Source organism: Accipiter gentilis, chromosome 8 (genome assembly GCF_929443795.1).
Source record: "Accipiter gentilis chromosome 8, bAccGen1.1, whole genome shotgun sequence".
Classification (NCBI taxonomy): domain Eukaryota; kingdom Metazoa; phylum Chordata; class Aves; order Accipitriformes; family Accipitridae; genus Astur; species Astur gentilis.
The window spans coordinates 1,214,932-1,238,984 of NC_064887.1; the positions used below are offsets into that span (position 1 = coordinate 1,214,932).

At 45.3% G+C, this 24,053-nt stretch overlaps 1 protein-coding gene across 1 annotated transcript in view; it reads left to right on the forward strand.

Moving 5' to 3' along the window:
- NEGR1 (neuronal growth regulator 1) overlaps positions 1 to 24,053 on the forward strand; it is a 291,602-nt gene that overhangs the window by 211,784 nt on the left and 55,765 nt on the right. Inside the window, exons 5-6 of the mRNA XM_049808203.1 lie at positions 18,165 to 18,285; positions 23,678 to 23,829. Of these exons, the coding sequence (XP_049664160.1) occupies positions 18,165 to 18,285; positions 23,678 to 23,829 (273 nt within the window). The remainder of the gene's footprint in view (positions 1 to 18,164; positions 18,286 to 23,677; positions 23,830 to 24,053) is intronic.

Below are 24,053 nucleotides of genomic sequence, written 5' to 3' on the forward strand. Positions count from 1 at the left end.
TACCTAATTCTAAAAATTGGATTCTCTGTGCTGTACGGATGTTCTAGTTCAGTAGTTGTAACTCTTAATCTGAGCTACTATTTCAATTAAAAAGACGTAGGAAGGCCGTCGGAAGAACAAGGGAGAGGAGGTCTTTCCTGCAGCACATAATACACAGCTGAGAGCAAGGAAATAACAGTGTAATTAGTTTCTATATCGGTGGGTGAAATACATGAGAATACAAAGCCACCCGCTCTAGCTGAAGGAGATTAGGTGCTAGCACAGCTGAGATGAAAACTTCACTCGCGGTTTAAGTCAGTAATAGCAGAGCTTGTCTTTGGGTCCAGCCATCCAGATGAGGAGCTGCTAGCAAAATACTTCAGGTGAAACTAGTGCAAGTAAGAACAGGGATTTTTGCATAAGGTAAAGATCTTTGAAGAATTTTCTGCTATCCTGTAAAATGGAGCTTTTGATCATGCACGATATAATCAGAGTTGGGGTTTTCTTACTTTGGGGATGTTTTTGTTATTTTTGGTCAACATTAGGACTAAATTCTTATTTACTTAATTCGCAAGCTATTCTCATCACCAAGATCACTTGTATGAGTTACGTGATGTCCTGTCTCATAGTAACACTTCATGAAAAATGACTTATACCAATTCAGTAAAAACTGGTCATATATTTAAAACCACCTCATTTGGTGGGGTGAGAAAGAATGTAGTTGATTTGAAGAAAATATCTTTCCCCTCACTGGTAGGGAAGGAAGCCTCTTATGAAAGTAATGTTTGCCATTTTATGTCCTTCAGGTATTTTTATTAACATTTCAGAATTCAGATTAAAACAATATAGTTCAAGTTTCTGACTCAAGTGCAATTTGGCTCCTAAATTAACATTGATTTCTTTCTGCGGTGTAATAGTTTACTATTAGGTTCTGCAAACCACTGCACAGTTACTGCACGTTTCTGAAAAACGTTGCTCATATTGAAGCGTGACAAAATTGATTATAATGTTCCTTCATGTAGATGGCATTCTGCTGCCACAGCACATAATCAAGGGCTTTGGCAACATGAAATGAGGTCTTGTATTTGAAGAAGTTGGAGTATTAGTACTCCAGATATCCCTCCAACAGAAAAGGAGTACATTTGTTGTCATCTTAAAATCTCTGCTGAACTCTGCCAAGTGATTTATTTTTTTTTTTGTGGGGAGGGGAGAGGGGCGGTATTTAGGGGGAGCAGGCGGCTGCACCCTGCGTTTGCCAGTGGTGTGATGCAGATGTGTAAGGACAGCAGCCTGTTGAGTGGGCTGCCCCTTCTCTCCGTAAAGATCTGGGGTTGACCAGCGGCACGTGAGGCTGCAGCACAAGGATGTAACTTGGCCTTGGAAGAGGAGATGATGCTCCAGTGTAACACCAACATTGCTGCTGCAATGGCCCAGCTTTTGGCTGCGAAGGCAAATTAAGAGCTCAAGGCACCAAAAAACACCTCGCTGTGGGAGGAGTGTGTTCAACACCAATCTGTGAACCACATTGAGGAGTTAGAGAGCTATTAAAGCGTGTGCAAACAAATCCTTTTTCAAGCACTGTTTTCTGGGGAAGCAGCATGTCTGACCTAGCTATTAAAAGATTTTTTTCTATTATTCAAATCTGGATTTTATTGTTTCAGAAGCCTATGGGTGCTGATTATTTGTAATTTTTGCAGTGGTTAATTCTGAGGACTGTCATGATTACCCATTTGAAAGTAATCTCTTTTTCTTGTCCCCAGGAAAACAAGTCCTTGAAATAAAAATAATTGTACTAATTTGCACATATTTACACTCTGCCAGTAGTTACAGGTCCACATATTGTATAATTACAGTATACCAGTAAATGCTGTTCATTATGTTTATGCATCTCTGGGAGACTGTGCTGTAACAAATAATAAAGCATCCATGACACTCTCCTAATATCGGTGAAAAATACTATCAACAATACGTCGTTGATGACTGTTGCGAAGGCACAACATAAAGGCTTCAGGCCGTTGTTGGTGCAAGTGTGGGGACCAGCTCATGAATTAGTGGGCAAAAAAACTTAAGGTTGGGTTGTTTCGGTTTTTTATAGCTTTGGTGTACTTTTCCACTTGTGCTGTCATTTTAAAGTCAAAATAAGGTTACAGTAGGATTCTGGACGTGTCTGTGCGTTCACCTCTGAAGCTGCCGCCCTTGCAGGAATCTCTCCTGGCATCAGCAGGAGCAGAAGTGTGCTCCTCTTGCAGGGCGCAGTCCTGGCTCCCCGCCGGTCGCTCTTCTGAGGTGCTAGAATTCCACATCTGTAGGTGGGATGTTAACCCCCTCAAACCTGATGGGATGGAAGGCGAGGAAGTGTTTGTAGCGGCTGAGGAAAAGCACTCCGGGGAAGGCAGTCCTGCCTGGGGTGAAGGCTTTCTCCCAGCTCTGAACTGCTGCTAGCTCTTCAGCCTCCAGGTGATCCCACTTTAAATACCAGCTAAAATACTGTTCAGGAAAATTGAAGTCTTAATAGAAGATGACTCATCTCTAAAGAGCTTATGTGTTTCAAGAAGCAATTTGAAGTATACAGCAGGCTGTTAGACTCCAAACTAGAGCCAAAATTAATGGAGAGCTCTTCAGCTTCCAGGAGCGTTCACTTGCCCAGATTGCTCTTCAGCAAAAACAATTACTTAAAATATTTCTCGTAATAGTCAACATGTTGTAAAGCAATATTTCTCCTAGTAATTGTAGTATTCCATGTTGCTGTTGGTCTAAGCCTTAGTCTTCCCTGTCCCTTACGAGGGCAGTGCCTTTGAGGTGATAGTCTACAGGGGTTTCAAGCACAGCTGGGGACGTCAACCGGGGCCATGAGAAGACAAGTCTGAACAGTGTGTCAGGCTTGCAAAATTCTCAGTCCCCTGATTCTTTTTTTTTATTATTTTTTCCAGCAGCAGTCATTGCTGCTTTGGAATGGTTCTGCAGAAGAAATCTGTTTAGCATCACTTGTGAGCGTATGGGTACGGCCGTGATGGCATGCAGCGACGGTCCCCGTTGGCCCCTACCCTGACTACACTTGGCATTTCAATGAGACATCCAGTCCCTGATAAGACTGTAATGATATTGTTACAACTTGTTTGTCCCCTGGTGAGATTGCTAAATTAGGTTTTAATAACTTCTGCAGTTTGGCTGGTATTAAGAAGTGTGTGGTGTAGGCACTAGATCTGAGCTAGGGGAGCTTTGAGAAGTAATATTTCTGCTTTTATAGTTTAAAACAAAGCAGCACTGTTGACACAAAAGAAAGGAAAAATTGCCAACATCATTCTTCAGGCATTATAATTTATAAAGCTGGTTCTCTTCCTATTTTCTGCCTCTTCTCAAATCAAAACAAACTGTTTTGAGGCTGATGTGACCTTTTTTGGACCTGGGAGTTGTAGAGCAAACACAAGCTCTTGTGGTGAAAGCTCTGACACCTCGCAGGCACGGCTGCACTCAGTGCTGCTTCCCGACGACAAGTAACATTACAGACCATATTGTTTCAGTTGCTTTGATACCTGTTGCACGCTGTGCACAAAGATCGCAATAGTCATTTCTAGATTGAAAGAACTCAGTTTGAGCATCCAGAAAAATTCACTTCAAAATGCTCTGTCTCCAGTGTATTTTGAACAAAACTCTGTTTAGTATCAAATGTCTCAAAATTCAGGTGCTCACTGCTTCTGCATATGGTATTACTAATGGTTAAAGAGAATCTCAAGAAATAGAGCAAATCAGGAATTGACTTTCAATGTGGCAAATAAACATTTAAGTGGGGAAACCCCAGTATTCCAGACTTCTCATGTCAGGTCTGCATCCAAGTGCTGATTTGTGATCCATTGTCTCTTCTTGAAAAATATGTGACATTCTTTGGAAATGAGCAGTTGTAACAAGAATATTAAATGATCATCAGGGACAAATTGCAAAGCCTGGGATGTTTCTGGTGTGTATAAATGGCTCTCATTTTTTGGCTTTGGTCTTCCTCAGCACAGCAGCGTCTGTGCTTTGCTTTAAGCAATGATCTCAGAATAAAAGGTGACACCCGTTGTACCCAGTTCGTTGGCTTTTATCTGTTGAAATACCATAAAGCTGAAGAGGAGGAAATTACTTTATATGGACAATCTTATGAATAAATACAGACTGGGTGGGGGGGGGGGGGGAGACACCTGAGATGCATTTGCTTCAATACAATACCTCCTTTACCACAGCCAGCTAATTCCCTTGTGCCCCCAGTAGGCAGATCGCGGTGTTCAGTGAAGAGCCCGGGGCACGGCGGAGCCGCTGGCTGCGTTACGCGAGACGCTTGCAGGAGCCTGCGCCGTGCGTGGCTGTGCGGCGGTGCTGGTGGCTTTGCACGGGTGTTCTGAGTGTGCTGCAGAAAGCAGAGGGCAAGGCTTCTCGTCCTGTGGAGCTGCCAGCTGAAACCATTGACACAGATGGAGTGTACAAGAGAAAAGTAAAATGTGACTCAAAGCAAGCGGGTTCTTTTTTCAATTAATATGGATATATCTACCCCAGCAGATCCCCCCTTAGGGCTAGCAGGAGGCCTGGGAAGCCCATGTCAGAGTTGCACTGAGTTTTATTTCTATAACTTTATTTCTAAACTTTGTTTTCAATTACACAAGCTTTTCCTGAGAGTGTTTGGAAGCAACTAGTATTTCTGTGGCTTTATTGCTTTTAGCTAGAAAACCCACTTTGGACTTGACTCTGCATGTGTGTGTGCTTGTCACATATCAGTATAGATTGTCCTGTTTCTATCAACTTAACATCTGCTGCAGATTGCTGGGGAGGGGGGAGAAACCAAAAAACCCTTTATGTAAACTTCACTTCTTTTTAATATAGAGCAATAGCTTCTAGACCTTTTATGGCTCTTTCTCATTCTTCATGAGATACATATGTATATCAGCTATAACACACTGTCAGTGAACAGTGGTTTTCAATCAAAAAGACTGTCAGTAAAGCTGATTCACTAACAAGAAAGCTGTCAAGCTGTGACAGCTGCTGTCTTTGCAACCCCAAACAATCTGTTCAGTGCTAACTCCAACTTATGCTTCCATTTATTATACAGTAGTAATGAGTTCTGTCCTTAGAAATATCATTTTGGTGAGTTCACCTAGCTACTTTGTTATGTATGTAGAATATATCAAATCAGATCCAAGGTGTACGTGATAAGTTTTCTGCAAAAAAGTTTTACTTCTGTCTTTTGAATTATTTTTTTGAATTCTAAATCCAGTTTCAGTACTTACTTCACTTTTGTAGTTAAGCATGAACCTGGAGATTTTGTTACTATTGTAAGCTGAGAAGAGTATAATTTCTTTTTTTGCCATTGTGTTGAAAAATGGCATATAACCTTAAACACAACACTAGTATCTACAGAAATGAGTAAAGGAATTTGCTGTTATAGGAACTGTTCTGATGCTTAATAATCCCAGGATCTCTGAGACCACAAAAATTGAACCCAGAGGAGGAACTGAGGAGTCAGGCTGATGCTGCTGTCCAGATGCAGGTGCCAGTATTTGAATTGTCAACCTTTTCTTTTAAAATAAAAAAAGAAAGAAGACCTTGACAGTTTCCTTAAACAATCTCTTCCAGCACTAGCTTACCAGACCTAAATCTCCCTTGCTTCAATTTTGCTTGATTATTGCTTGCCTGGCCCCTAAAGGAGATAGGGAAGAGCTGGTTCCTTTTTACTTCTGTCCTGCATATTTAGTGATGCAATGCATCCCTAGTAAATCATCTTTTCCAGCTCTGCCAATTCCAATTCCTTCTGCTTTTCTGGATTTCTGGTATTTTAGCTGAGACCACACAAGTGCCCCATAAAGCAGGTGCTTTGCCTTAGGTAATGGGTCTGTCGAGCATCTCTGGGAGGGACTGGCCTCTCTTCCTAGCACTGGGTGTTGCCGGCTGCCTCCCCCTGCTTTTCTGCTCCACCATCTCGGAAAAAGGGAAGGTTGGTCACCTGTGAGCCACCAGGACTGTACGCCAAGAGCAGTCAAATAAAGCTTCACCTACAGTAGATAGAGAACAGCCTTCTGTAAGCTAATTGTTGTCTCAAGTCATCAGATGAGTATAATAAACTTCATCAAAGCTCTGCATAAAGCCAACAATGATGAAACGGGTATTTCTGAGACCTTAGAAATGCTGGGCGAGGTCCTGGGGACCAAGGCCCCCTGTGCCTGTTGTTCAGAGGGAACTGGCAGTTGCCTGGCATGTCTCCGGTCCCCAGAGACGTGCTGGAACTGTAACAAGATGTGTTCGTACCTGGGAGATAACCTGCGGAGGGTAACAGCTACCGTGGATCCATCGGCAACAAATCACGCCGTCTCACTAATTCCCATTTATTGCTGGGGAAGGCAGAAGATGTCACGTGGTGACGTTCATAAGCTTTTGACATGTGGCGCTTAACAGGTGCAAGCGTGAGAAACATGGATGAGAAAAAAAGGTCCCTGGTGTGGATGCAAAATTATTTAGAAAACTGTCATCGAAAGGCTTCTTGCCAGGCCAAAGGGATGTGGGTCCCCAGGGTTTGTTCTGGGTCCAGCGTTCAGGTTTTTGATTAGTGATCATGTCGCATTTCCAGGTAGGGTCAAGCTGCGACAGCGGTGGTACAGAAATGCACCGCCGTGAGTGTTTCGGTGGTCTGGGCACCACACGGGTAGCACTGAGCAGCAGGGTAACTTTTTCCTTTAATACTGATAATGTGCATATGGTATGGCTTCTCATTGCCCTTGATGTCTCATGCCTGCCTTACCTGCCTTTGTGCTTTGGCTTCCTGGATGTGCTCGGGTGGGACTCAAGCAGGTCTCTTGCTGCGTTTCTGACCTACCCTGAGATGTTTTGAATTTTTGTTGCAAACTTTCTTTCCTTGGAAAACTACCAGCTTGCTTTAATTCACTTTCTCCTCAGCTTTACTGCCAAAAGATCTACTTAGTAATTCCTGGAATTTGTTGAAGTCCATTGCTTTTATCTTCCTTAGAGGGAGAGAAATAGCAAAGTAGAAGCGCTCATGTTTGTTCGCACCCAGGCTGCCGGCCAACTCTTCCTTCTGGATTGGCATCAGATGTAAGAAAGCATCCCCTTTCCTCCTCCTCCTTCCTTAGTACCACTCCAGGATGCTGATACTCCCTTTTCCCCTTTCACCTCCACACGCACGTTTGAATAAATTGCTGAGATAAAGGAACCGCAGCAGAGTGCAAGGGCATGTTAATTGTGCAGAAGCTTTTCCAGTAGGAGCAGCCGAGGGAGGGAGGTTTGCTGACGCTGGTGCCCACCGGGGCAGCTGGTGAGCGTGGCTCAGGTAGGATGCCCGGCTCCCCCGGGCAAACGGACATGACAGCACATCATCCTTCTTCCCTCGTTGTCCTGCCACGCCGGTGCTCCTGTCCCCTGCGGAAACGTCCCTTTCCCCAGCTAGCTCTGGTCCGCCGGCATTACCCAGAGATGTACGTTTGCTCCTGTACATAGAGCACCACAGTATTTAACAGCGAGCTTGCACAGAGTAAAATATCTTTATCTTTCCCACTACTTCAGCCTCACAGTTGTCACTTGAGGAGACGGTGCCCTGCCTTTCAGCACAAAGCTTCCCCTCGCTGGGCTTTCCTCGCTGCCTGCATGGGGCCGTGTAGTCCCTCTCAACGTGCGGAGAAATGTAACTTCATAGAGTGAATGAAAGTTAGACCAGTGTGCCTGCTGCATGGGAAAAGCTAACCCCAGCCATTCCCGAGACACCTCCTCCTGGGGCAGAGTGGTCTTGAATTTCAGAGAGATGCCCTTTACCTTGAAATCCCCCAGCCAGCACTCGCAAACAACTTGTTAGGGGTGTCGTGCTCTGTTACAGGTTGCTGAGGCTCTGCAACGATTTTCTCGGGCTCTGCCACCTCTCCTCTAGCAGACCTGCGCCCCGTCGCAGACCCACGCACCCTCTGCAGTAGCCGCTGCCCCTGGGTGCCGCGGTGCCCGGCTGTCGCCCACATCCCAGCAAAGGTGCTCTCCCCCTCTCTACAGCGGGCGCAGAGTTAGGACTCAGAAGTTGTGCCTCTTGATCTCCCTGCGTACCACGCTGACAGTTTTAAACCCTTTTCTGACAGATCCCCTTCATGTATTTCAAAAAAGACCACCAGTGGTTCTGCTGGGTCCTGTCAATACCATCTTTCATGCCATGAGACATAAAAGTTTGTTCTTTCGGCTCATGTAATTACAGATGCTTGGCCATCCTTTGCTAATGAGAAAGTATCGATGGCAACTTTTCCCTCAAATTACAGCAGTAAAAGCAATAGCGTATAAAAAGAGGGATTACATGACAAGAGTTGTCTTTGTTATACTAGTGCTCTTTCAAGTTGTGGGGTTTTTTTACTTTTTTTTTGTTTTGAAAACTGTGAAATTCTCTTTTATTGCAGATCTTTCTGGGCCTCATTCAAAGCCCACTGAAGTCAATATAAAGACTTTGACTTCAGTTAAATTTGAATCAAGCTGCACTGGCCAATGAAAGATTAAAACCAACTCCACCGTATCAAACAACGCCAAACGCTGAACACTTATATCCCTATTTATGTTTTGGGCATCTGTTCCTTCTAAATTGCCAACAAGTCTCGTATGCAAATGCAGGATTTGTTTCACGTTTTTTCGTCGTGGTTTCAATTACGCCCCCGGAAAGGGCGAGCGCGATGCTGCCGGACAAGCGCGGACACGAGGTGCTCCTGACCTGGCTGTCCTCCCCAGCTGGTCGGACGTATGGTACGAGGTCCCCGACCACAGGGAGCCGGCGGAGCTGAGGTTTATGTTGGTATCGCGAATTCCTGTACGCTGGCAGGGCTTGTTCTGTCGAATGGGACAGAGCTGCTCGCAAAAAGATGGAGAGCCGCACCGGCTGGGCAAAGAGAGCAGGGGAGCATCCTGCGCCAGGGCCAGCGCCCTGCTCTGGAAGTCCAGGGGCCGTTCCCATCCAGGTCAGCGGCCGAAGGGGGTTCCACCTGACACCGTCACGGCTCACGCCCAAATATTTGTCCGTGTGGTAACCGTGGGGAGCCCAGACCCAGATGCTGGCGCCGGCCCGGAGCTGCCGGCCCCTCGGGCGCTGTCAGCCACAGCGCGAGCCGCTGGAGAGAAGAAGGGTTTGTGTTCCCACGCTGGAGCAACTCTTCTGGCGGGGATAAAAATACATCTGCTGAGCTACCTGAAAGGGAATACTGTTAGAAAAAGGCTTTGTTGGCAAACAGAAGGATTAAATAGATGAAGCAGTAAGATAAAATCTGATGGACAGAGAAACAAAGCAGTCCTTCCACCTGCCTGCTAACTTGCGTTTTCTTATGTAGCTCCCCAGAGGTCTTTGTTTGCTTTGCTGGTTCGGGGAGGTTTTGTTAAGTTTCCTCCTCTTCTTTCTTGTCACTCAAATACTTGTAAAACACACTGTTAAGAATTCCCGTCTGCTGGCCTATTATTTATTAAGTATTATTTTGTGTGTCTGATTTTTTTTTTTCTTCCTCCCACATAACAATTACTTGCAGATTTTAAGCTTTCCTCTCAACACTGGGAGGTCTTGTATTCAAAAACATAAATTGCACAGCAGCCAGTGATTTTGATGGTCTGCTATAATGCAATCCATTAGACAGAGCTGAGGGACATGCACGTTTCATGAAATTCTGATGCACCCTACAACATGCCAAATGACACTCGGGGAATGTTTGGGAATCCACTCCTTTTCTGATGGCTAGCACAAGGTATTTACACAATTGTTTAATTAATCAACATTTAAAGTATACTGGTTTGTAAAGTTAAATTCTGAAAAGGAAAAGCACAAAAGAGATGCTGGGTTACATCTAGAAATGCAGGAGTTGAGTTGAATTCTTACTGAAACCTTGTATGTTTGCATATAAAATTTATGTACGTGTACACTTCAAGATCCCATCAAATTCAGTGGTTTTTGATAAGTCATCAAGAAAAGATTGGGGGGGGGGGGGGGGGGGGGGGGTGAGGGGGGGAAGCTTATTAGTTGCTGAGCCCAGTGATTGTTAAAGGCATGTCTCAAATGTTGCCACACACTGGAGAAGTTTCTGATATGAAGAGGCATTTATTAAACCACTCCATTAATTTGGGAATGGGTAGGGTTGCCGCTCTGAATAAGCTAGAAAAATTAAATAATCTAGACTACTGGAAGACTATCCTAATTATATAAAGTGCAATGAATACTGTTTCACTTGTAAAGATTTGTTGCTTTATTAGTAAAACACTATGTGTGTGTATATATACATATAAATGAATATAGTTGAACATTGCTCATATCTGTTTTTCTGAGGCGGAAAACGGATCTCGGAAAACCTGTTCTCTTACCTGATAGTCTTTATCTTAACACACTGGAGAGCAATTTCACTAACAAAAGACTATGTTAGGATGCCAAATTAAAATCTCATGAAAACTGGAAAAATAAAAGACTTTTTTGACATTTACAATTAATGCCACAAAAATGTTAGTTTAATCAGACAATATGGTTAATCACAAAGGTGAAATTGGAAGTTGCCAGCCCTGAATGCTAGTGTAAAAGTTAATAAATTCAGCTCATAATCATTATGCACATGCTAGTTATAATAATTTACTGTCCATACCAAATCTTTATAAGCATTGTAATTAAATATAAAATGCACATTAGAATTATAATGAGTAATTAGGGCAACATAACTAATATGCATAAAAGTCCCGAAGCTCATTAAAATGTTAAAAGATGGAACCTGTTCTAGCTGGAGCTTTTTTGCATGCTTTCTGTGCCTGTCTGAATGCCGGTGTATTGCATGCATTGTTTTCACTGTTCCTTTAGACGTTTAAAAGCAAAATGAAAATATTTGGGTAGGAAACCAGATTCAGCAGTACTTTGCATCCTCTCTGGATGGAACATGAGTTGTAAAATTGGTTTCCCAGCACAAATGCCTGACTCATGTGAACACGCTGGTGATATCAGACGAGCAGAAACTGAGCAGAAAGTAATTATAGAGCTCTTTTAGCGCGGGAGTGGGAGACAAAGATGATAGTTTTCACGTCTTTCTCATTAACACGCTGGGAGAGAGATGGAGTGCAGCGAGTACTCGGCATCATCACATGAGACTTTAATAGCGGTATTTATTGAAACTTCAATTGTTTCACTAAAATTGAAGAGGATGGGCACACATCAGAGTGTGCGTAAGCACTTGATGTAGCGCTCGCCCATCCTGAAATCTCTAACAGTTCCCCCCGAGGCTCACACGCTGAACCGAGCAAATTGCCTCGTGAACTCGTGTCGTATTTGGTTGTGGGACAGGAATAACTCGACCGTCGCGTCGCTGTTCTTGCCGATGCTGTGGTGCGCTCCTGTCCTGCTTGGTGCTTTTTTCTGTTACTCCTAAATAAGAAGGAAGGGAGGTGGCTGTACTTCTCCCATGCTGTTTTAACAATAGCTGACATACCCTGGACGTGTGCCGGCGTGGGTTGGTGTAGAAGTACGTTGGGCTTTGCTGGGTAAGACTGGTGACTCCTGCGAAACGATGCCAAACCCGCAGCGAGCAGCTGGGGCAGCTTACGTCGCGTCCCCGTGCGTGGCGGGTCCGGTTTGCCTCCTCGCTCGCACGCTTCTAGTGTCAAATCCCTCCGGTGGGGATACATAAATATGTATTTGGTGGGGATAATAAATATGCATTTTGGGTCAAGAGCTGCCTTACCTCCTGAGCCATCTCAGGCAGGGACAAACGCGAAAGGGCGTTAGTAAAACTCCAGTTAAGCCGAGTCTCTGAGCACCCACTTGAAAAAGCCTTTCCCAGCAAAGCACTTACAAGTATTAGAGAAATTGATATTAAGTAAGTTCCAGTAATTTATTTTCAAGTCAGAAATGAAGCATTTATTTTAAGTGCTCTGCTCCGCAGGGATGAACTGTGGGAGAGGATTGAACAAGGATCCATCATAGGGAGAGTAAACCTACAAATATGAGGCACAAAAGCCAAGTGCTGCTGACAGACATATCTAATATTTTTTTCCTTTGTTATTTTGTATAACCATTATTTAGGAGATATAAAAATGACAAATACATTTAAAATTATTAGTCCTACACAAGTTTTTTTCTGGTTAACATCCCTGTTATATTTTACTGCAGCATCTTCTGTCAGACCACTAACTTTTCTATTTTATTCTCTCCCTTGGGAGCTCTCTGTGGCTCTCGCCCCCTTCCCTCCTCCTGTAGGCTCTTCCAGGCGAACGCTTCCACTCTCTACTGATGCGCTATACCTTTGAGACAAGTTGTTCTTTTCTTGCTCGCTTGTGTGTTTATTATTATTTCTAACGAGGTGCTCTGCACGCACTCAGAAGCACATCTGTGTCTCTGCGACACAACTGGAAACTCTTCCCACGTAACCTGGGGGCGGACCTGGTAAAGCCTTCGGTGGTGGAGGCTGCAGAGTTTGAGGGAAGGCTTACCAGAGCGCTGCCTGCCCCGTACCTCCCTTCAGCCTTTTTCGTGTTGAATCTTTAACCAGATTTTCTCTTGGTTTTCCACTGTTTTTCCGGCTGTAATTACTTTGTTTAAAATTTATTAAAGCTGGTCTTTCTTTTGACCTTTTTAAACTTTCATCAGGCCTTTAAGCTTGCGTCCATCTGTATTTATCCCTTGCCTTCTATTGCCCGCTCAGGACTTTGGCTAGCATCTGTTTGATCAATCCGCTGAACAGAGCAGGATTGCATCGTTAATGATACTAAAGGATTTTCTGTAATGGTTTAAGTCATCATTATTAAACTCCTGAATGAAAACATTTTCCTAGATGGCCAAGATTTATCCTTGCTATTGATTCCCTAAGCAGCCCTAAAAACCCGACAGCGGCCGCCGGGGCGGTGGGTGGTGGGGGGATTACCTGCCGCAACGTGGGCAGCGATGCTGGTGTCACTGGGAGCGCTCCTAATGGCCTTGCAGGAAGCCTGCCAGGGGATTTGGAAAGCATCTAATTGCCATTGGGATTGAGCAGGATTTAAATCATCCCCCTCAGTAATTCGAGAGGGTCAGATTCCCCCCTCCCCGGGTCTCTCCGCGGGGAGCGGAGCACGCTGCGAGCCCCCTCTGTGCTGCTCATAACACCCCATAAAAGGGTGTCAGCAGAGGTTTGGCGAGTTTATTGGCGATAAAAAGAAAATAAAGCAAGCCATAAAGAGCTGCGGGAGGATCTAATGAGGTGGGTGGAGGTGATCAGGGAGGGATGATCAGTGCTGCGAAATGCAGAGCCCTGTCGTGGGGGGGGTGGAACGGGTGGGGGAAGCGTCGCTGCATCTGTTTCAGGAATTTTCTAAGTTCTTGACGTGCTACCTGGGAGGAGAAATCACGTTATTTTCTGTATGTTTATTACAGCCTCTCCCAAAGGCCTGCCCGTCAGCCCTGGCTGGAGGCGGGATGTTGTTGCCCTCCATCCCTCTCTTCTCCTGGGGGGTTTGGCTGACCTGGCACATCCCCGCTGTACTGGGCAGCGCTGGTGTTGGGGAGATTGCTCACCAAAAACCAATGTATATTGGATAACGGGGAAGGCAGAATTGAACTGAACCTTGTGAGAACTTGTTAACGTAACGTATGAGCTTTCCTATTGCTAATTTATATGTATTTAGATTAATATAGTATTCTTTCAGGTTGTTACAACCTCAAAAGCTTTTACATAGGAGAAAACACATACAGCCCCAGCAGCGTAAGAATCCAGACAACCGCAGTGTGACTGACAGCAACAAGACCAAATCATGAATATCTTCTCAAAAATGAGTCTTTGCTGACTACGTGGAAAAACATTTTAAAAATAGATGAAATAGTGGAGGCCTGAGAATCTCTTCCCATGTCTCTGTCTCCTTCCTTTCCAAAACAAACCTTGGCAATGAGAGCAGCAGGTATTTAGGTGTGCAGTTTCATCTGGAGTCACTCAGTTTTCCACGCTGATGGGTGCAGTAGGGTCTGATGGATTTTTGGCTCAGCACATTACTAATCGGTGCACCAGAAATGTGCGTGCATCACAGAATTTGTCTTTATACTAAAAACAAGAAAATAACCTGACAATGAACAATCTAAGCAAATGGTGACTCTGAGCTATCTTTGGTTTGTGTCTTCATACCGCTATTAACCAGGTATTTCCTAGAGCAGAGAATATTGATATTTATTTTTTTTTCTGAACAAACAGAAGCTGAAAACCTTCTGAAAGTGAGACCCAAGAAAACTCCTTTTCAGAAGTTTTCCAGTATTTTCCAAACAAAACTCTGCCTCACCAGACAGCAAAGCCCTGAATTGTGATTTGTAGCTGGGATCCAGCTGGCATCCCCTTCCCAGCTGCACCGGGAGCGCGGTGCCTGGGGCTCCTGCCTGAAAAAGCATCGGCAAGCTGTGCATTTTTATGGATCATTTAATTTTAGAATTTATTACTAGTGATGTTCAGCATTTAGTTAAAAAACAAACAGCCAAACAAAACTAAACAACAACAAAAAAAATCCCCCAAAACCACAAAACACCGAGCTAAAGGTGAGCAGGCCACATTGAGAAGCATGAAGGTGGTACTTTTTAGAAGAAAACTTTCCACGTGACTCGGGCTGTTGCTAGTCTTTTATTTGCTCTTTCTGCTTAGCTCATGAGAATTAAATATTGTCAGTGTAGTGTGCACACAGTGTGGTAGATTAATTTCAAACTTGGGGTTTTTGCTAATAATCGTACCCACTCTGAATTAGAAAAAAACAAATATTTTCACTCCCTTTGCATAACATGGAAAAATATTTGCCTCTTACTGCAAAGCTTCGCAAGGAGCCATTGCATGGTGATGTGGAGAAGGGGCCAGATAAAGTACTCTTCCCTGCTATTTAAGGGCTTGCAGACCCCATGGAACCCCACAGGGCCGTCAGGGCTCTTGTCTTGCACAGGGCAAAATCCACGGTCATGATAAATCTTCCTAGTGTCTGTCAGTGCCTGAAAGACAAAACCTGTGGTTGCTGAAGATCTTCCCAGCGTCTTTCAGTGGTGATGGAAATACAGATGTCAATAGCTTAAACTCCCAGCTCATGAAAGCTTGCCCAATGTACGCATCCAGTGCATTATTCTGGTACCTCTCCCAGAATTTCTCTGGTGTCCCCCAAAATAGATTATATCTACTTACGCCTGCCACGTTCAGTTTTTTCCAGGCGTGCAGCAAAGCTCCGTTCCTCCCTAGGGCAGGTTTCCCAGCACTGCCAGGAGACTGCCTGCGCAGCAGGCACGGATGGAGGTTGTCTTGACACACAGGAGAGCTGCGACAAAAAGAAAAGGTGATCAGTAAAGGAGAAGCGTGGGGTGGCATCCACCCGCAGGCGAGGGCTTGTGTGGGTGTAAGATGGGTAATTGGGCTAATGCCACAGAAATCCCAAGGGGCGATGGGGAAAGAAACGCCGTGTTCAGTCATCAGTGGGTGGATATCATCGCGTGCGGACGATGCTGTTCCACTTGGCAATGTCTCCCTGGCAGTACTGCATCTCGTGGTGGGCATGCTCACTCGAGCAAAGTGTGGGTGAACTGGAGGGCTTCCAGGCACCACAAAAACCACGCACGTTTGGGGGGAAATGTGATGTCTGAAAGGGAGGATGAACCGAGTTTTCTTTTAGACTCAGTTTGTTTAGACAAATGAGGACTGAGAGAATGAGCGCACAAGTCTTTAAATGGGTAAAAGCTTTCTTCAAGGAGAAATTTAGACCTACTCTTTGTATCACCAGGGACAAAATAAGTAATGGTTTAAAACCGCAGCAAGGTGCATACCTGTAACTTCGTGGATGAGTAAGTGCGGGTGCGTGCCCATCCAGGCAGGCTGAGGCTCTCCCTGGAGCTCTGGAACCCTGAGGATGGAGGGGTCCATCGGGACCGCCTGGGTTGGGCTGGCTCTGCCTTGGGCAGGCGGGTGGACCAGGTCCCCCAGCAGTCCAGAACCACAGTGTCAGATGGGTAAATGGGGAAGCGAGCTGGTATTTCTCCGAACGCTGGGGGTCTGGGGGTGCTCCCCAGGAGCTCAGCAGCACCTTGGGACTAGCCGCAAACCCACCGGCCGCAGGTGAACTAGCGGTGGAGAAACGTCCTGGGGGTTCTGTTGCAAGTGTTCACTTCTCGTACAACTTGACGGAAGCGGTGGGAGCCCTGGCAGGCGGTCCCCGGTCCCGGGGCAGGTGGAAACCCTGTGGGGGAGGTAGACCTCCTCCGAGCCATAGACCAGCTTTTGGCAACCTCCATTGATCATGTGCCCATGCGATAGACTTTCATTGTCTTCTATCATTCAAGTGATCCTTTTGTATGGTTTGTCTCGCACAAGTTTTGCTTTTGTATGGTTCATCTTGGACGTTTTCAGTTGTTATTCTTTTGAATGCTTCAGAAGCACAAGCTGAGCTATGAGCTTTGTGGTGCTCCAAGTAGCTGCTGGTGCTACACAGTGCTGTAGGAGCAAAGGCAAAATGTAATCAATTCACAGCTCTTCAAGCGATCAGTCTCACTCAAAGTTATTTTTTTAAAAGCTTTGACTGCATGAACTGCTTCATTTCTCAGGGAGGCGTAAGCTTTATATGTTCCTGTTATTTTTATGGAGTAACAAAAAAAATCTGATTTCCCCCCCCCCCCCCCCCCTTATGCAGATTATGGAGAGGTCATCATGCAAATTGATTATACGTTTATTATCCACTTGAAATTTTAATGTTACTGGTTGAAAGTTAATGATTTTATGGATGGATTTGATGTTACCATTGGGAAGAGAAAGTTGAAGGCAGAGGGTGTGTTTGCCAGCTGTGGGAAATTGTAATCTGTCTGTCTGACTTGGGTTAGGATGTGAGCGATAGGCGAGAGAGAACCAGTTCTGTTTAATCCCACCCGAAACGCACTCACCCGGTTTTGTTAAACATCGAGACTTGTGTGTAAGTGCTAAGAGCGCGCGTTTGCTTTCCCTGGGCTGTGACAGCAGGACTCTGTGCGATGTCCTACGCGTCTGGAAAAGCAGCCGTGGACGGTGCTGGTGAAGGACGGGTGTGCGATGAGGTGGGCCATGGAGCTGACCCGCCTGCGCGTTATATCTGCTCTTTGGTATATCTGGCGCTTCTTTAGTGTGGCTGGTTCCCATAAAGGATTACGGTCTTTTAAAGTGGCGTGCTGAGCGATGGATGAGATGGTGAAAGAAGCAGACAAGAGGCAGTCAGCATTTTACATGTACATAAACACCTTAAAGCAACATCTGGAAAACTGCTTGGGAAAAAATAAACAGATTTTTATTTATAAGTTCTGTGTTTTGGTTTTTATAGTGGTTTTATGATGCACATAAATTACTGTTTAAAAACAGAAAATGTAAAAGAAATTCCAGGGAGAAGGCAATTGTTCAGCCTTTCCTTTGATAATCTCTTTCCTGAGGAATGTGTCGTGTTTTATTTTCAGCTTACGGTGGCCCTTCGCTGGCAACTGGAAAAACTGACAATCGCTTTTCATCTTTATTTGTACCCGTTTGTAGTTCTTAGCTTAAAACGTTTATTGCTATTTACAATGTCTACTATTTAAAAAGACAAAATATATTTACTAAAACAAATCTATATCCAGTGTAATACTGGAAAAGTCATGCTGTTATATGGCATTTACAGTTGGCTCGTAATTGCGAAGGTAAGTTTGTTGTTCTTTTAGCATGCAAACGAGATCTCAAAGGCCACCTAAGCCTCGGGGGTTTATGGGGCATTTGCAGAAGACACGATGCAGAAGACAAGTGGTGCCGGCCCTGTCTTTGCTTGGGACCCTGGGCGCTGCCGTACCCCTCCCCAGCCGAGCCCAGCAGGACCCCGCAGCCTCTCAGCTGGCACCGGTGTTGGGGCTTCATGTGCCTTTTTTCTGATTCTCAGGTTCTAAATACATCTTGTACGACGCTAATGCTTATAAGTAGTTATACTTTGTGTTGAGTGAGTTGGAAAAACAGCTTTTTTCAATATGGGATTGCTATCTCTTCATGTCTCAGTTGTGTTTTTTACAGCAGATACACAGAATATATATCAGAATCTGCTATGTGGGATAATTTTTACACTGCTGGAAGAAAACGTGATTGAATGTGAATCAAGCTGGAAAACACGCACCAGGCTGAGAGTAACGTAGAACGTGCTGAAGAAAAGCGGCGTTTAAACAGTTTGCGTATCTAGATGCAAATATCCATTTTACAATTCTTTTTTTTCAGTTGCCCCCACAATTCAGGAACTTAAATCCAGCGGTGTGATGCTTGGAGGGAACGGACTGATACGGTGCGAAGGTGCAGGCGTTCCTGCCCCGGTCTTTGAGTGGTACAAAGGAGAGAGGAAGTAAGTAGCCGGCCCTCGCCGACCCCCTCGTGCCGCTGGGGATGACCCGGGTGGAAGAGAGAGGAGACCACCGGGCTGGGGTTGTCCCCTGTGATGACAAGTCCGGCAGGCTGTCCTGAATTAATGCCGAGCTTTAAAGAGCTTGGGCGCTCGGAGGCGTCGGCTGCCGACGGCCATGCCGCGCCGCTTTTGGGGGAGCGCCTCGGTTTCCCTGCGGTTGTGGTTTCTGCGCTCAAAAGTGAGGCGTAAGCAGGCTGGCGGTGGCTGGGCTGTGATAGTGATAATTGCAATAATGAGCCTAACGTTTACACGTGCTTTAGTCTTTACAGCCTTTTAACCGTAATAACCAGACAGGCACTGAAAAAGTCTACTGAAAGGATTTCTTTGGTTTTTAAATTCATCACCATAGGTTCCCCACTGAGGGTTTTGTGGGTGAAAAGGTTGTTTCACGAGCAAGACTTTCAACCAAACCTTAACGCGTGTGAATTTTCACCCAGTTGTGCCATTAGCGGTCTAGGCCACGGGTTTATAGTCCACAGACGTGAGCAGAGCTGCTGCACGTCACGGTGTCCGAGATGGGCTCAGGGGAGCGCGCTCTGCTCGAACCCTAAAAACTGACCATGTGCTTTGCTTTTGTTTACAGTCAGCTTCCCTTTCGGGTCCTTAGTGCTAGGTAATGGTAACAGGCATCTTTGTAGGGTCATCTTTATTTTAAAAAGCAGCTAATTAAGTGGGTAGATATTTTTCTTCTTCAATAGGAAATTTTGTTTTACAGCTCTTAGCTTACGGAAAAGCTTATTTTTGTTAGGTTTGCATATTGGTGCAAAAGCAAGCAGATATTGTCCCTTGAAAGCAACTGTCCGTACGCACTTTCTAGCTTCTGGAATTTCCTGGCTTCCATCCGTTGGGTTTCTCAGCTTGAACATCCCATTAAACCTGAGAGTTGACATGAGAATATTAATGACCATTTTTCATAGAAGGCCATCTGTCAGCTCATTTCTTACTGGCCAGCTGCTCCCCCTCAGGAGCATTAGCTGCTCATCTTCCTTCGTGACTTTTCGGAGCAGTCATAACTATTGCACTTTGACCATATCCTGAAGCATCCTCTAAAACAATATAATTGATCTTTACTATATGTAACGGTAAATGTTTTTCTTCTGTCAGCAAAATTCATCTGCATCCTGTTTCCAGAGATGCTTATTAAATTGTATACACGTTGGGGGGAGTTGCAGCAGAAACATACTTTACGCAGAAAGTATTGTAGCACAGGTTTTAGCACTCTGGATTCAATTAGCCGTTTCCAGTGTGATAATCACCTTTCTATTTATAACATTGACCAATTCCTTTCTTCATGACCACCTTCAGTGCCACAGCAGCAGCAGGAAAGACTGAGCAGAGCATTTCAGGACACCAAAGCTGTGCCTTCTGTTTCCTGTCTCGGTGTGTCAGCTGAGGCTTGCTGTATTATGTTAGATGTAACGGTCCATCCTTTTTTGTTAAACTGTTGTTGGCAGATAGGCTAGACATATATGACTACAAAGGTACTGGGGATCCCTGAACCTCCACCACTTGCAGGAAAGAGGAAAATACATAGACATTGGCTTTTTCTTCCATTTCCCCTTTACCTCTGGATGGTGGAAAGCCAGCATAGAATGAGCTTTGGGCGGCTCAGTCATTGTTTTAATGCAAAACTGAGAAGAGTCAGCTCTCATAGGTAGTTCAGAGTAGCACGTACATTATCCTGCAGATAATTTGCAGATACACTACAAGACTAAATTTATATACTGGGAGTGCCCACCCTGCTATATTTTCTGCTAATAGAATAGAGAGAATCCCATTTTCTTCAGCGAGTCTTGGATTGGGACTTTTTTTTTTTGTAGATCTGGATGAATTGTTGAATAAATGAACAGTGGGAGTTAGATCTGAAACCCTAAGTGTATGTTCAGCATCTGAAACAAGCCTTTTGGGCCTGTAAACTGTATTGTTGTTACTTAGATTAATGTAAATCCAAACCCACAGTTTCCAGACTCCAGGGATCATCTCATCATAAAACAGCCATTAAAACTAAACATAAAAGCAGTCGCAGACTACATCCAGTTAAAACTACTGGTCTTTCAAGGCAGAGAGCTTGCAGGACTAATTCTACCTAATCACCAAGCTCACAAGAGTCGCCGTTCGTTAACTCCCCGTAAGTGCTGGTGCACAAGCGTGCTTTGCAATATTCTTCCCTGGCCAAGCGCAAGGAGCGAGGAGCCCGAAGCCAGAGAGCTGCTGCCGACGGGAGGCTGGGTGGCTTTCCAGGGCAGGGAGCAGGCAGGCTGAACGCCTCCTGTTGTAGTGGGGAAAGGCGAGAAGAGGTCTCACGGGCGGGTTTCAGACCGTATAGCAGTTTATCTGTCAAAAGCGGTGCCTTGAACTCCACACGAGAGCTGTCCGGTGGTTCACAGACCCTGAGCTGAGGGTACCCTGAGGCACGGAGGGTGGGTGAGCTGGGAAAGGACTGGAAATCTGGGGGAAAAGTTAGTAAAAGCATCTTCAAATTGTAGAAGTGTATGGCTTCTGAAACTGCAGAAGGATTCCCTGCAGAGAGGAGAATGGCTTCACTGTGCTGAGTCCTGGTTTCTGAAATTCACAACTGTTCAAGTATATTATGTTTCAGGGTTACGCAGAAATTAGATCTCAGACATTAAACAGCCACAGGGAAGAAGCCCAAAAGTTACCTATCTAAAAATATTAATTCCCTTATCCTTGACAAAGCAAACAAGACTTACATTTGAAATAACAAAACTCATTATAATGGCTTAATATATTATAATAATGTGAAGGTATTCAAAAATGAAACCAAAGGTAGGTACCCCTCGGGGCTGGCACTGATGCATGATCTTCTTTGGATGCATAGGCATGTTCTCTGGAATAAAACAGAGATCACTCTTCCCTTTATAACCAGTGGTACAAAGCAGCGAGGTGAAGAAAAGTGTAGGGTGGCTGCACACAACTTAAAATGCTGTTCCAGCCCGAGAAGTAACTTGGTAAAACCCAGACGAGTAATGAACGCTGTGCTCAGTCAATAAGCCAGGCAGAGCAGCACATGGGAGTAATTAATTTAAAAGTAAAAGCATCTGGTTCTTACAACTGCAAATGGAAATCCTCAAAACTGCTGAGTTTATGCTAACTAATGCCAACTCCTCGGTCTGTTGATTATGTAGCTTATTGATATGCATATCTTCCCGATTCCGTTTACTCCACTTCCAGTTCTGGCCCGCCAGTGTCAGCCAGTTCCTAGCAGGGACATGGAGGGAAGGTGATGCCGTGCAAGCGGCGCTGGCGGGAGCGGAGGGAGAGGAAGGAGGGCGAGAGGGAGAGGGGAAGGGGTCTGAGCTGGCACCCCCAGCGCTCGTCCTTTTGACAGCCTAGGGAAGGCAGCAGATCGCACGCATCAAGCAGACACGGTTAATTTTTTGATACGAACATCGCTCTGACGGGGCACGGGGACGGCAGAAATCCCAACGCCCCATTGTTGTCTGGGGCGGGGAGGGGAAGGAGTTAAAACCTTACAGCCGTAACATAGAAATGCTGTAGCTCAAGCTGTAGTTATGGGCCAAAAGGATGGAGGTGGCTCGGAAACAGCTGGTAGAAATAAGCTGTGGGTGGAAGCGGAGCCATCGCTCCGGTATGCCGAGGTCCCTGGGACAGGGGCAGAAGAGGGGACAGGGAGGTTCAAATCCCAAAAGGCATCGGGAAGGGAGGGAGGCTGTGGCCTCTCCGCTGGGAAGGGGCATCCTGAGGGAAGCGTCTGCCCTGGGGCTGGAACGAGGACCTGGGGCGAGCTGCCAGATGCCTGCCTGCTCTGCCCGCCGAGCATCACCTCCACGGCACCCGCTGCTGCCGCGCCAGTAACGCCATCACCGCCTTCGTGTGCTGGCAGGGGAGAGTCGTAGCAGGGTGTGCGTGTTTTGGAGCGGAGGAGGCTCTCGGGTTTTTCCGCCGGAGAGGCAGAAAGAGGAGGGACAGGCATCGGCAGTTTTAGAAGAACATCCGCCTGCAGAAGCACGTGCGTAGGTTGAAAGGACAAGCTTCTGACTTTCACGAGTCTGGAGGAAAGATGAATCTTCTGACTGCAGCGTTCACCCCAAACCAGGCGTTTCAGTCCCATTTTTTTACGTTTCTTGCGAAATCACGTGTCCATGGGATGTGCTATGTCCTCTCCCGGATGATGGGCTGCACAGAGCAGACCAGAGTCCTTCACAGCAGCACAGACTGTACAGGGAGGAGAAACCCCTTGCCTGTGCATGTAGTGATTAAATGGGAACAGAGGCACTCCTGTACTGATGAGAAGTATTCAGTCCACAATATGCAGAAGTGGAATTAGTGATAGACTTGAAATGTTTTTAGACGGAATGCTAAGAGATTGTTTAGACAGAATGCTAGAAGATTGCATTCATTCCCAGGATATATGATTATATCTTTCAATATATCAAACAAAAATTGTATACTTAATCTGGAACTCTGCTCTTCATGTGAAATATAAGGAATTAGGACTAATCAACTGTAGCTAGTATTTTAATAATGCGGTTACCCGTCTCATCTCCTTGTTTGACCAGACATGGTTTACCTACAACAGCAACATTTAAATCAGTCATCTTTCTTTGCCCCGGTGCAGCAGGGTTGCTTCTGACATGGCTTTGGAAGCAACGTCAGAAGACCTGCAGAGTTCCTATGAAATTTGGGGTGGGAAGCTCAAAGCCAGGGAAACAGAGCTGGGGGAAAAGAGCCCTGGTTTTGCTTTTTCCTACGCTTCATTACCTGGTTTCTGTTCAGGTTGCTGTCTCAGGATGCAGTGCTGCTGTAGCACACCTTTGCTAATTGCCAGTCTAATTTGTAACTGTAGAGGCCTGTAAAATAAACTGTGGTCACAACCCTACGTAGTTGCGTTTCTGGCTGCCTAATCCTCACCTGCCGTTAGCTGGAGGTGTGTGAGGACACAAGCAATCTCCAGAGTCTGAAAAAACACTCTGAAAGACTTAGCATGATATTTTTCTGCCCCAAATGGGGTATTTACGTTTTTAGTTGGGTTTGCCCAATTTAAAATCTAAGCTCTCCATCTGAGAGTTTGTATCCTGTCCTATGGCCAGGCAGGCAGGGCCACAGGTGTCAGTCTTTATTTTCTTTTGACTGTAGGACGCAGAGGCAGAAACTGTTCCCCTCAACACCCCACAACTCCAGTGTTGCCCATGGCCTCTCGGATCTGCTGCTATGATAGTTTTGCTCGACAGACTACATTGGCAGCTTGCAAACAGCTTTCTGTGCTACCAGTTATGCCTGTAAAGAAAGAAAAAAAAAAAATTATTGCTTATGGTATATGAGTTACAGAAATTTTCTTTTTGCTTTCTAGACTGATCAATGGTCAACAAGGAATTACTATTAAAAATTATAGTACAAGATCACTTCTTACTGTTACCAATGTGACAGAAGAGCATTTTGGCAACTATACATGTGTCGCTGCCAACAAGCTAGGGACGACCAATGCCAGCCTGCCTCTCAACCGTAAGTAACGTGGACATGCGGCAAATGTTCATGGTTGTTTGTTTCCACATACATGGATTCAAAAGCCAAAAAATAGTAGTGTGCTTTTTTCCCCCTGGTTCCTTCGCAAGGCATATAAATACAATTGCGTTCCTCAGTACTGGGAAATAATACACCTGGTTGGTTATTCTGTACTGCAGATGGGTTTCTGTTCTGAAAGTGAAGGCACATTTTGGGGGTATCAA